The 14237-nt window shown below is 42.0% G+C and overlaps 1 protein-coding gene across 2 annotated transcripts in view; it reads left to right on the plus strand.

The window, feature by feature from the left end:
- Positions 1-14237, plus strand: part of kremen1 (kringle containing transmembrane protein 1) — a 62336-nt gene that overhangs the window by 19542 nt on the left and 28557 nt on the right. For both annotated transcript variants that reach the window (XM_010876038.4, XM_010876039.3), the window contains exons 2-3: positions 659-821; positions 11804-11895. In XM_010876038.4, coding sequence (XP_010874340.1) covers positions 659-821; positions 11804-11895 — 255 coding nt within the window. The remainder of the gene's footprint in view (positions 1-658; positions 822-11803; positions 11896-14237) is intronic.

The following is a 14237-nucleotide window of genomic DNA, read 5'->3' on the forward strand; positions in this document are numbered from 1 at the left end:
CTAATTTGAAGGTGCAGCCTGTGTTGAATTATTCATTTAACTTCTCATTTAATGCAATGGCATTTGCAGCGTTTCCTGTTTGTGCCGTTGCCATAGCTGTTTAGGCAACATTTCTCAACCTTGAGGTATTTAAACTCCCATATTAAGTTTGTTTGTAGGCACTGACATTGAAGTCGAAACTTTTAATAATCATGCTGTTGTGTATGTGGGACAATATATCTTGGTGCCACTCGCTAAATTTAAGCAGACATCTTCGCTAGCTGTTGCTGTGTTAACTCAAACTAACATTGAAAAACCATCAAGAATTTAAACAGAATTAGTCCAGGTATTTAAGTAATCTAAAAAAATATCTACTGCACCTGCAAGAAAAACAATTATGGACGTACGATGCATGCGTGAAGCACATTCTTTGGAGCTGAAAACCGCATCATTTGGCGATTTGGGTATTATATCAATATCGCTATTTCGATTAATTGTGGTGCCCTACTATTTATTTAAAACATAAATCAGTGCCTATTTATCTCAGTTCCCATTCAGGAGTTAATCACTATAGATCATGTGAAAACCTGCCTGAAAGAATCTGCCATTTTTCTTTCTCTCTCTTAGAGCCAAACATATTGTTTAATCATTTTCTCTCTCCATCTCACCCTCTGTCTAGAATGTTACACAGCTAATGGAGAGGACTACCGGGGTTGCCAGAACCAGACTAGCCTCCTTGGGGGCAAGCCTTGCCTCTTCTGGAACGAGACATTCCAGCACCCCTACAACACCCTGAAGTACCCCAACGAAGAGGGGGGTCTGGGCAGCCACAACTACTGCAGGTGAGACCCCCTCTGGAGGCTTTCAAAAAGATCGAATTTGGTGTGCGTATATTTGTGCTCTTCAAGCCCGGTGTTGTAGAAGTGTTAAACAAGGGTTTTGGTGTGAATTGGAAGTGGGTCTTTTTACGTATAAGACATATTTTACAGAGACAACCGTCAGAGAGTGGGGTCACTGCCGAGGGACTTGACATTATGGACTGTGACCCTGGTTCAATTAGGGTTAACTGCAGCAGATGGCTTAGCAGTTAGAAAATCTGACAAGTTATCAAAAGGTTGCTGGATTGATTCCCAGAGCTGGAGGAGAAAGTCTATTGTTCTGAACTTGGGCAAGGCCGTTAACCCTAAATGCTCACCTGGGTCCCAGTGTGGCAGCCCCCAGCACCTCTGTGATCTAGAGGTTGGGTTAAAAGTAAAATTTCTATTGAACCTTGTGTTCAGTTAACCACTATGTGTATTTCATCTTCACACTGAATCAATGGTAAACCAAGAGATAGCTTTTTGGCTCTGGGATTTAAACCTGCAGCCATGTGCAGTAACTGGCTAAATGCTCTGCTTGGCTACCTGCTGCCAATGTTAGCATAGCCTCTTAGCCTTGACTGTTACTGTTATCTCAAAAAGTGCACATTTAGAAGATGAGAGATGTGTGTATCTGTGTGTGTGCGCAATGTCACTTGCATGTACGTGCGTGAGCATTTGTGTGTTTCCCGCCTTGCCCCAGACATTCACCTCAGAAAATTTCACGCCGGTTCCCGGGCTGTCCTTTTATCCTTGTCATCCCGGGAAGCTAGCCACGTTTGAAGAGTTTGTACAGGCAGGGCCCCCCCATCCCGCTAATCCTGGGAGCGCTGGGAGGACACGACACTGTCCGGGCTGTCTGGAAAACACAACTCCCTCCATCCCTGTCAGAAACACTTACATACAACACTCATACTGGAAAACCTCTAACTTAAACATTTTTTTTATCACATGATAGGTCTGTAAATCTACTGTACATTGTACGTTGCCTTGTACGTTGACATTTCTGTCAGCTGTACTCAAATACAACACTCACGTAAGCTATCAAGTAGACGCCTTGATCCACTGTAGCAAGCATTCACATCAGAAATTGTACAATATTTTAATTGTGTTGTATTATATGCCTTTTAATCTACTGTAGAGACCGCTGTAACTTGGAGGTTTTTAAACAAGAATTAATCTTGTGTAACTGGGGAAGGAAAATAAACAAGGTTTCCCCACTTTAGAGAGCCCACTTAAACATTTCCTGAGTCATAGCCATTGATCCAATAAGTTGCTAAGTGACATAAATGGTGTAGAAATAAAAAAATTAATAATAATCCCACCACTTAAAAGCCCTTTAAAACATTTCCTTAGTCTAAGTCATCGCCATAAAGTAATATAGCAACAATGCTTTGAAGTGGCCAGGGATAGATTTGTTATTGCTCTACTTGGATTGGGATTCTGCCGATTTATGAGTGGGCCAGTAGAGCATGAGTTCCAACCGGCACCCTGTCCCCTTCATAGTGCCCTGGTGAGGGACCAGAGTGCACTGTATGCCATTTGGGAGGCACACAGAGAGAATGGTGAAAGGCTTTCCACCGCACATTAAGATTATATTAGTACTGACAACAAATGTATAAAAGGACATCTTTATTTTTTGGAGACTGGCCTTTTGTGTGATCCTAGCACAATAAACGATTTATGATTCATGCTATTGACAACTCACCACTTCATAAATGTCATTGAGTTTTAAGCGAAATACACACATCTACCATCTGCGAGGAAAATGGACAATTGAGTACTCTTATTTTAGTTGTCTGTGGGATACATTTTTGTTCTGCACTAAATCTAACACCTCTCTCTTACTTACTCTCTATCACTGTTTCTCTCTGTCTCTCTTTCTTACTCTCTATCACTGTTTCTCTCTGTCTCTCTTTCTTACTCTCTATCACTGTTTCTCTCTGTCTCTCTTTCTTACTCTCTATCACTGTTTCTCTCTGTCTCTCTTACTTACTCTCTATCACTGTTTCTCTCTGTCTCTCTTATTTACTCTCTATCACTGTTTCTCTCTGTCTCTCTTTCTTACTCTCTATCACTGTTTCTCTCTGTCTCTCTTTCTTACTCTCTATCTCTATGTTTCTCTCTGTCTCTCTTACTCTCTATGTTTCTCTCTGCCTGTCTTTATGTTTTGAAGTCAGTCCAGTAAACCATAATGACTTTAAAAGTTAGTGTATTTACATTGTTAAAGAGTACAGTATGTATAAGAACAAATTGCTCAGACCACTGGCAGCAAAACATATTGATCATGATGTATAATAGAGTAATATACACACATTCTATTAATTTAGTAATGTGAAAAGAATGTACACCCCCAGGAAAGTTGTCTCTTTTTTTCTACTTCTTTTTTTTACATATTTGGGCATATGGATATGTTACCTTCACTTCAGCAATATTAACAGATAAATATACAAACCTGATTCCAAAAAAGTTGGGACACTGTACAATTGTGAACAAAAACAGAATGCAATGATGTGGAAGTTTCAAATTTCAATATTTTATTCAGAATACAACATAGATGACATATCAAATGTTTAAACTGAGAAAATGTATCACTTTAAGGGAAAAATAAGTTGATTTTAAATTTCATGGCATCAACACATCTCAAAAAATTTGGGAAAAAGGCCATGTTTACCACTGTGTGGCATCCCCTCTTCTTTTTATAACAGACTGCAAACGTCTGGGGACTGAGGAGACAAGTTGCTCAAGTTTATGAATAGGAATGTCCCATTCTTGTCTAATACAGGCTTCTAGTTGCTCAACTGTCTTAGGTCTTCCTCTTTATTCCTCCAAATGTTTTCTATGGGTGAAAGATCTGGACTACAGGCTGGCATCCTTCTTCTATGCAGCCATGACATTGTAATTGATGCAGTATGTGGTCTGGCATTGTCATGTTGTAAAATGCAAGGTCTTCCCTGAAAGAGACGACGTCTGGATGGGAGCATATGTTGTTCTAGAACTTGGATATAACTGTCAGCATTGATGGTGCCTTTCCAGATGTGTAGGCTGCCCATGCCATATGCATTCATGCAACCCCATACCATCAGAGATGCAGGCTTTTGAAGTGAGCGCTGATAACAACTTGGGTTGTCCTTGTCCTCTTTAGTCCGGATGACATGGCGTCCCAGTTTTCCAAAATGAACTTCAAATTTTGATTTGTCTGACCACAGAACACTTTTCCACTTTGCCACAGTCCATTTTAAATTATGCTTGGCCCAGAGAAAACGCCTGCACTTCTGGATCCTGTTTAGATAGGGCTTCTTTTTTGACCTATAGAGTTTTAGCCGGCAACGGCGAATGGCACGTGGATTGTGTTCAACAACAATGTTTTCTGGAAGTATTCCTGAGCCCATGTTGTGATTTCCATTACAGTATCATTCCTGTATGTGATGCAGTGCCGTCTGAGGGCCCGAAGATCACGGGCATCCAGTATGGTTTTCCAGCCTTGACCCTTACACACAGAGATTGTTCCAGATTCTCTGAATCTTTGGATGATATTATGCACTGTAGATGATGATAACTTCAAACTCTTTGCAATTTTTCTCTGAGAAACTCCTTTCTGATATTGCTCCACTATTTTTCACCGCAGCATTGAGGGAATTGGTGATCCTCTGCCCATCTTGACTTCTGAGAGACACTGCCACTCTGAGAGGCTCTTTTTATACCCAATAATGTTGCCAATTGACATAATAAGTTGCAAATTGATCCTCCAGTCCCAACCTGTCCCAACTTTTTTGGAATGTGTAGCTCTCATGAAATCCAAAATGAGCCAATATTTGGCATGACATTACAAAATGTCTCACTTTCAACATTCGATATGTTATCTATATTCTATTGTGAATTAAATATACGTTTATGAGATTTGTAAATTATTCCATTCCTTTTTTACTCACAATTTGTACAGTGACCCAACTTTTTTGGAATCGGTTTTGTAGTTTAATTCAACAAATGACACTAAAAGGCTATACTTAAAAATCCACAGAAATGCAATTTTATAGTGCAAGAAAATAAGTACACTGCTAGGTTCAGTAGCTGGTGTTTGCCTTTTTGGATGAAATAACCTAATATAGACATTTCCTGTTACTGCCTATCAGTCACCTACGTCAACTGGGAGGAATTTTTGCCCACTCTTCTTTACAGTACTGTTTCAACTGTGTCATGCTCAGGGGCTTTCTTTCATGCACAGCCCACATCAAATTCCCCCACAGCATTTTGATAGGAATGAGATCTGGACTTGCACTCCATTCCATAACCCTCCATTTCTTATTTTTGAGCCATTTTGTTGTACATTAGCTTTGCTTTTGTGTTTGGAGCATTGTCCTGTGGCAAGTTCTGTTCACGTTCTGTTCAGTTTCAGCTTTAAGGATTAAGGATAATGGCCTCACATTCTCTTGTGCAATATGGATGTCATGGTAGACTCAATGATGGCATGTAGGCCCTGAGGCAGCAATGCAGCCCCAAACCATAATGCCACCACCTCCATGTTCTAGGTTTGGTATGAGGTTCTTCTATTCAAAGGCGGTGCTTCTTTTTTACCAAACATGACGTCTGGCATTGCGGCTGAAAATCTTTGCCTTTGACAACAGTATTTTCTTTGTGTGTGTGTGTGTAGGGGGGGGGGGGTTGAGGGGGGGGGGGCACTGTCATAGACTCTCCCCTCTGTTGGAGAGTCTATGACAACCAATCTCTATGGCCAGGCTATGCTCGCTGAGTCAGTACATTTCTTTGCCCTTTTTCTATCAGTCACAGTGGTCAGATAGTCGGCCACTGTGTACAGTCTGTTTACAGCCAAATAGCATTGAAGTTTACTTTGAGATGTTGTAATGTTTTCCCAATAGTGAACATAGTTTTCTTTTTGTTTGGTTATAATTTGGTCAAGCCAGATTGTCTGAGTTGGGTTTATTTCTCCCTCTGACTTTTCTCAGTCTCTCTTTTTTGTCGGTCTCTCTTACTTGTTTTCTGTGTCTTATCATTTTTTTTTCTCTCTTTGCGGCCTTCCAAAGATTTTATTGGCATGGTAAACATTTGTTTGCATTGCAGAAGGAAGTGCAAAGCAGAAATGTGTAATAATTAAGAAAATCTGAAAACGTCTCTCTGTTTCACTCTCTTTCTGTTGGGGAGTCTCTCCTCAGCAGTTTGTATGTAGACTGGAGAGGCTACAATTCAGAGTGAATAGATAATCAATGGCATTTACGAGTGGCTCAGTCACAGTCACAGACTCTTTTGTTATTGCCGTGCCTTATCCTCGCTGGCATTTCATTGAACAGGGCTGAGGAAAAAAGGAGAGAGGGGGAGAGGACAAGGTAAGACTGATTTCTCTCTGTTTCTTTTTCTCTCTCTTTAACTCTCCCAATTCAATTTCAGTTGAATGGGCTTTATTGGTTAAATTGTCAAAGCAATTAAATAAACAATCAATAACTGCAAACATTATGCACACATTCTCACTCTTTTGTTGCGTGTGTGTGTGTCGGGGGGGGGGATTCTTAGAATCCCTACGAATGCTCTTTAGTTTATTCCATTTAGGTTTCATCCCAGAGTTGGTTGACTGGGCTCCATGTAAATGTCTAGCCAGATCGGACTAGACATAAGAGCTTGGACGGAAGCATTTGGATTGCAAAATACCTAATTTAAATTCTGGGCATATTTCAATAGAAATTCATATTCACTCTCTTTTTGTCTTCCTCTATTTCTCTCTTTCTTTCTACCTCCCTCTTTCTACAGTTTTCTGCCTCTTCACCAGCCAACTGCTTTCCCTCTACAGAGTGAATCCACCTTGTCTCCTTCAGTCATCTTCTCTCTCCCTTTTCTCTCCTTAAATTTTTTTTTTCCATTCAATTTCCATCATCTTTTGTCTCCACCTTTATGCTTTTATTTCTCCCTACCTCTCTCTTTCCCTCCATTCACAGAGCAGGTGTTGGAAATGAGTTTTAAAGGGCCTCAGCTGGCTTTTGAGTTTCTCCACTGGTTGTTAGACCCAGACGGGGAGAGAGAAAGGGATGGAGAACGAGAGGGAGAGATGGAATGAGGTGTTGAGTCTGGGGGTGGGGGGGTTAACGACAGTATCTTAAGGCCAGTGCAAGCCCGGAGCCAATGAACCAGTGGAAGCCCGGAGCTGAGCGCAGGTGGTGATCGAGGACCAGGTATCGCTCAGCGTGCCTTCACTCTAACAGACATCGCTGCACAGATCAGATGTAGAAGGGGTGAGTGAGGTGTGTGTTTTTTAAAGACTATAAATAGACTATAAAAAATATGTGTTGGCGGGACCTGGACATGAGAAGCAGGTGGATGGGGCTCACGTGGAGCGAGGGAAGGATCATAAAACCCTGCCTGTTGCCATCCCATCGTTGGCTTTCGACCATCCTGATTTCCTTGAAAGGGGTCTGTGGCTCTGTGAGGCGCTGTGCAGAGAGGGGGTCTAATAGCATTCACATTTCATCTTTACGGCCCGCCATAAAACAGCCCAATGAAAACAGGGAGGAGTGGGATGAGACAGAGCAGAAGGAAATGTCACATTAATCCCTGAAAGGGAGACCAAAGCCACATTAAAGGTTAAGAGTGCTGATGTCCCTCCGTGGAGACTTGACAGGTATGGAGACATTGTGAGAGTCCACCGTACACAACGCGTTTCAGAAGGTTCCCTGACTGACACAGGGAATGCCTGGGAATGTTGTGACAGCATAGTGCTCAGGTGGACAGGTGAAGGCACACATCACTTGCACACTGACAACGTAAATGTCGATTGCAACACATCTCAAGCCAATTGTCCCAATACTTTTATGTCCTGAAATAGGGCGAACCAGATGGTGAAACCAGTATGTACACACATCTCCCTTTAATAAAAGCTTACAAAAGGTTTTCATAATTGTTAGATTTTTTTTACTTTTAGAGTGTAGTGTAATGTTCCAAAAGGAAGACCCAAACGCAGGTGGAGAGAATTTTAATGAGCCCGGCTCTTGGATCAAAAGTAAAAACAGCGAAAAATGCCCCAAAATGACAGGAGAATGTAGCACAGTAAGTCTCTTCTGATGTGACGCAGCACATAGATAATGGAATGTACAGCAAATCAACATAGGACACCAAACCCAGAACTGAAGGAGTATATATACAGATAGCGGATAATGTGTGTCTGGTGTGTGCTGCGTGATCCAAAGAAAAACAAGAACCAGACATGGAGAAAATGGGACGGGGGCAGCTAGTAGGCCGATGACGTCGACCTACTGAAGCGCGACACCCCAGGGAGGGGTGTGCAGGAAGGTGGAGTCGTCACATGTAGAGACAAAATATTTTGCTGTCCCAATGATTTCATGCAGTGGTTTAGTCTATCTGTATGCCAGCACAAAGTTGAAGGACTTCAGTTTTTAGTGAAAGTATCTCAATATATCTGAATACACTTTTCCTAAATAACTTTTAGCTCAAGATAAAAACATTTGACTGAGAACTCTTTTTAATTTACAGCAATGGTCTGGGAGCAATTAGGGTTAACTGACAGGTTGATCTTTCACCTTGTTGGCTCAGGGATTCGATCTAGCAACCTTTTGGTTACTGTTCAGATGTTACTACCCCTAGGTAACCTGCAGTCCCTTATGTTTGTCTTGGTTAATAGTTGAAAAATATAGGACACATAAAAATATTGTTTGGACCAGATTCTAGTTGCTGGCTGGTTATTGCTAAAAGTGGGATTCCTGGGTGAACCAACCGCCTCACACAGAAACGTATGCTATATTAAGCCTGGCTCGACGATCCACAGAACTGCAGGTATTTTTCTCCCCTCTGTTGAAGATTTGGAGAGTTTTATTGCTTCGCCATGCCAAAAATGTTCAGGTTTAGCATACATTTTATGACTAGCGGTACTTGGAAAACGGTTATTATAACCGAAGTGTTTTGAACAGCGGCCAGCAGGGGAACATCTGTTTTTCTCTGTTCTCTGATATAAGCTCCCCCTCAGACAACGTACCCACACACCGTAGCCACACACCGCTAAAGCTAATGTATCGGAGCCAGTGCATCATTTAGGCAGCAGTGCTTTTTTAAACACTAACATGTTTAAGTGATGGATTCTCTTTCCCTGCCACAGTCTGTCCTCCACCTGTTCTCTCCATCCTCCGCATCGCCTCCCCCCACCGCACGTCAGGGCTGGGGATAATGCCTTTCCTCTTTCATGTGGTTTTAGCCATTCATTCACCACTCTCCCATGGATGCATTTCCACTGGTTACTGTATTACATGAAAGGAGCTGCTCCCTACTTCTGCACTCCTATCACGGGCCCTCAAGGCCAGAAGGGCAGAGGGAAAGCAGATTTTTTCACCAAAGTGTGTGTGTTTGTGTCTAAAACAAGTAAATATGTCTAGGTGTGTGTGTTCAGGACGATGTCTTCCTGAGGGTGTAATTAGCAGAGAAATAATTAAGAGAATTTGATGACTCACTATAGGCAATGGATAACCTCATCAGGAAGTGCTGCAAGAGTTTGACAGGTCTAATTAGTGTTTATTTGTGCATGCATCCATGGGTATAGTGTGTGTGTGTGTGTGTGCGTGTGTGAATTGAAGTAAGTCAAGGGCAAAGCAGTAAGTTTGGTACTACTTCAAGTATTCATTACATTGACATTACAGACACATTTATTCAGTGCGACTTGGTGAGTGAATAGATTTTCATATGTTCTTATGATGGCTGTTTGCGGAAATAGAACCCACAACTCTGTTGTCACAAGCACCATGCTCTTAACATCTGAGCTTCACAGGCCCCCATCATTGTCCCCCATCATTGAATCACACGCATTAATCACCCCCCCCCCCCCCCCGCTCCAACCAAACAAGTGTCATCCCCTTCAAGTAAAAAATTCTGGTGTACTGTGAACATCAACTGTGCCAATCAGTGTGGAAAACAAGTGCTGTTTTGCTTGTGCATGGCAGACTACCCATTTGGACTAGAGGGACATCATGCAAATGACTTGTCTTTGATTTACTTCTGGGTTTCAGATACCAGGAAGTGTACAAGATACTACAAAGAGAATAATGATTTGTAATCTAATCATAAATAGAGGCTGAATGCTCGACGGCCCCTATCACCCACCTAGTGCACTGTTCTATGATAGGGAACGTACTGACATTGGGCTAACAAGCACATAGTAGGAGAAGAGGGGTTGTTTTCTGCCAGGGAGGACAGAAAACATAGTATGTCCTCCTTTTAAGAAAATAAAATAACCCACCTTACCTAAAACCACATCATGCTCAATAAAACGTCTTCCTGCACTGTGAAAAGAGAGGAAGAGACCCTGGAAAGTGTTTTTGATAGGATAAGAAAGGAAAGGGAAACGCCCTTCAGAATTCCCAACACAATAGGGCTGAAACGGGATAGCTCAGGCCTCAGGGTTTTTTTCAACCGGCAACAATGAAGATTTAAAGAAAAGAACAGAATAGGGTCCCGGCAATTACAGTCATAGCTGTGAAAAAGACAACAGTGGTGGCTTTTAAAGACAAGCCTCCCCTCTATTGACCCGGGATGTTGTTTTTTTCTCGTTGCCCTGTGAACCGTTGCGTAAAAAGGTTCCACATCCAGATATCTGCTTCTGAGTGTCCCTAGTCACTCATTATGTAATAAACAGTCTATTAACTTCTTATAAACCCTTTACACACTCTACATGAACCCTTTATGCAAGTTTACTTTAGTGGAGTATTTCAATATAGGTAAAAGATAATTAAAGCAAAACGTATGCACAACATGGAAGTGTGTTTCTATGTTCCATTAGTAGAGTAGAACTAAACTTTCACAAAGTTATATAATTTTCCAGAGAGTGCATAAACCCCTGAGATAATCCTTTCCTTTCCATTGCATCGCTTTAATTTTACATATAAATCCACCATAAATGTGACATAATTCACTGATGTAGCTGGACAGTTTACCAGCTAGCTACACTTACCTTGGTAACCAAACTAGCCAGCTGAGCTAACCAAAGTTAGTTTGGTAATATAAATGTGTAATTCACTGATGCCAGTAATGTTTTAAATTTGACATTTGCAAAATCAGGTCAAAGAATAAAATGTAAAGCTATGAAATTCTACTGTACGGATATACAGTGCATCATAGGGAAATAATGCACACTCTAGAATTCTCCCTACTCCTATCAGAAATGAGGACTCAAGGCCATTGTAGAACAACATAATCCACTTGGCAGCAGTAAATCACAGTGCATAGAAACCAGCACCTGCTCTAAAGCCAAGTCTAGATGTGCTCCACTTCATCCCCAATCCCACCTTCCCAACCCTGGTTTTAGTGAAACCAAAACAGCCAATGAGCCGCAGGGGGCCAACTGGTGCTTGGGGGGGGGGGGTCTGGCTGTTACGTTTGAAGGGCTAAAAGAGCAGTGCGGAGGTTCAAAGGGCCCTGGCCCCTTTTCACAAAAGGCTGTGCTCTCTCGGGGACAGGAGTCTATCTCTCTGTTTCAGCCAGAACAAAGACCCTATGTTCCTCCAGGCCTCTGACTGTCTCTGTCTACCCAGTGTGTGTGTCTGTGTGTATGTCTGTGTGTGTCTGTGTGTGTCTGTGTGTGTGTCTGTGTGTGTCTGTCTGTGTGTGTCTGTGTGTCTGTGTGTGTATGTGCCTCTGCTGTCCATCTTCTTTCTCTCGGTCTGTCTGACAGTTGACTGCCTGATTTAGGTTCTGCTGGACATAAATGGTCAAGCCATGTCAGAACGCAGCCGAACTGAACAAGCAGAGCAGCTATCTACATTAGCACCTAGCGGAGGTGCTGAACGCAGAACATCCTTGGCACCACAAAACCATACAATGAAACGAAAAAAGAGAAAAGGCACAGCAGACAGCCAACTGAAATGCTATTCAGCATTCACTCTCCGGTCATTAACGTCTATCTATGTCTCTCTCCCTGTCTCTCTTTTCCCCTCCTCTTCATCACTCTTCATCGTCCTCTTCAGGAATCCTGACGGTGACGTTCAGCCGTGGTGTTACATTGCAGACCATGAGGATGGAATCTACTGGAGATACTGCGATATCCCCACTTGTCGCAGTAAGTGTCTCTGTGTCTGTGTGTGTGTGTCTTCTTGCATTGGTGTGTGAGCGGTTGCGTGCGCTTGTGTGTTTGTCTGAGTGTGTGCGTGCGTTCATGAACGTGTGTGTGTGTGTGTGTCAGGAGTCAACACCCTGTATTCCACCCTGGCTGAAATGACACCCAGAGGCCTTTTTCCTTTCATGATCATCCGTTAATCTCCATGTCGCTCGCTTCGTCACTCTTTTGGACGGATAGATCGTTTTTAAGACATGTCACCAGATGCTATGTCTTGATTTGAGCCATTTCCCCACAGTAGTAAAAATCTCACATGGGGTTGATACATGTTCCACCGGTCTGAAGTGTAGATTCCTGTTAAACCTTGAATACACCCGAAGGTTGCTCTTCAAGCTCTATAGGAAAATTCCAGCAACAACAGCTTGATCAAATTAAGATAAGGGATCTGTAGGTTGTCATCCAGGTTTCACTGAGCTATTATCATCCTGAAGAATGTTCCCTAATTGCCTCGCATCAACAGCTCTGCTGTGTCCAGACCTGCCTGTTCGATATGAACTGTCAGTCAATTAGTTAGTCACATTGTGTTTACTTTAAGTGGGCATGATGTGTGTGTGTGTTCATTGTAATATCACGGTTGACTCAGACGTGTATATGTTGTGTGTACAGGGATGGTTATTAAAGATACAGGGAAGGTTAGCATAGCCTCCATACAGAGATGATTATGAACGATACAGGGAAGATTAGCATGCCCTCTGTACAGGAATGGTTAAGGTAAGGTGTTAGGTATTAAGGAGAGGATTAAGTATACATTAAGAAAATTCCACCGTAAAACACTATTTGGGGTGTTTTTTTTCAGTCTGCCAACATAATTATCTATTGATTGGAGGTGTTTAATACATAATTATGCATCACAGCAATATTTTGGAAATTTCTTGATGGGAAAGTTCTAGTTACCTACTGTAACCAATGTTGTGTGTATTCTTCTGTGTGGTTGTGTGTGTGGTTGTGTGTGTGTGTGTGTGTACACTGCTTTCAGTTTTCTATCTTTATTAGCTGTCAGAACTCAGTGTGTGTGTCTGTGTGTTTGTTTACACTGCTGTCAGTGATCTATCTTCATTAGCTGTCAGAACTCAGCAGTGTGTGCGCGTGTGTGTGTTGATGTGTTCATACGTTCTCTGCTGGCTTGGCCAGGACCTAGCAGAGGTGCCTCTGTCTGTCTTTAATTCCATCACCCTAGAACAGTCTCATTATCACATACAGCATACCCTCCTCCCTCCCCCTAATTAAGGTCTTGGCATAGGAACTGCTGCTATTAGCCATTACCTGATTGCTGGGAGGAACAGAGAGAGAGAGAGAGACTAGGCCTATCAACTGAATCACAATTTGGAGATGACCTGAACACACAACATTTTTGTTCCTGGGTAGTAAGTGTTATTTTGTAATCACTTATGCTTGAAAAGTATAGAAAATCACTATTATTCCCCACAAACTTTGCTTTTGTGACCAGGACAGTGATATTTTGAAATGCACCTATTTCCAATGAGAAAACAGGCACATTTCAGTATTTTTGTTCACATAAAGTCAGAAAATAAACAACATATGAATCCAAATTAACATGTACTCATATTAAGTAATACAAAAATTACTACAAAAGATTTAGAAGTGAATGGTTTTTCGAGATATACGATTATACTGTGAATCACTTTCACGAATCAGACCCCATGTCTAGATTCCCATCATGTTCTCATTATACTGTCCGTTGTGGCAGCATTCAAAGTCCAGTATATCCTGGTGGAAGTACTCGCCTTGCTACTCTGAGTATGCTCCCATGTTCGATCTAGAGCTCTGTCTAATTGTTTCATAAGGCCCAATTTGATATGCAGTGGTGGGATCAGCACCTTCCGGGGGTCCACCAGTGGCTCTCACTTGAAGTTGTTCCTCTCCACAGAGAACTCGGTCCACTGTGGCCAGTCCCGCCTGTGGACACCAACCTGCTGTCCCAAAGGCAAAGATAGCAGGCAAACTTGGTAAAAGCGCCTTGGAGACTCATCAGGAATTCCACAATTTTAAGTCTCCTATGACCTCCCAGCCACACTCATCATACTTCAAGGCATCCAGCATAGTGTTGATGCTGTTGTAATCCAGTATTTATACTACTATTCATATCACTGGAAAGTTCTAGAAGGTTCTAGAGGTTACTCCAAGTTTACTCAACACTTCATGTATCTGGAATATTCTGGAAAATAGGTAAATTTTTAAACAACATGCAGATCCTGGACACAAAAGCAAAGTTTGTGGGGAATCATTTTCTATACTTCTGAGGCATAAGCAATTGGGAGATAACA

The sequence above is a fragment of the Esox lucius genome, chromosome 13, assembly GCF_011004845.1.
Source record: "Esox lucius isolate fEsoLuc1 chromosome 13, fEsoLuc1.pri, whole genome shotgun sequence".
NCBI lineage: Eukaryota > Metazoa > Chordata > Actinopteri > Esociformes > Esocidae > Esox > Esox lucius.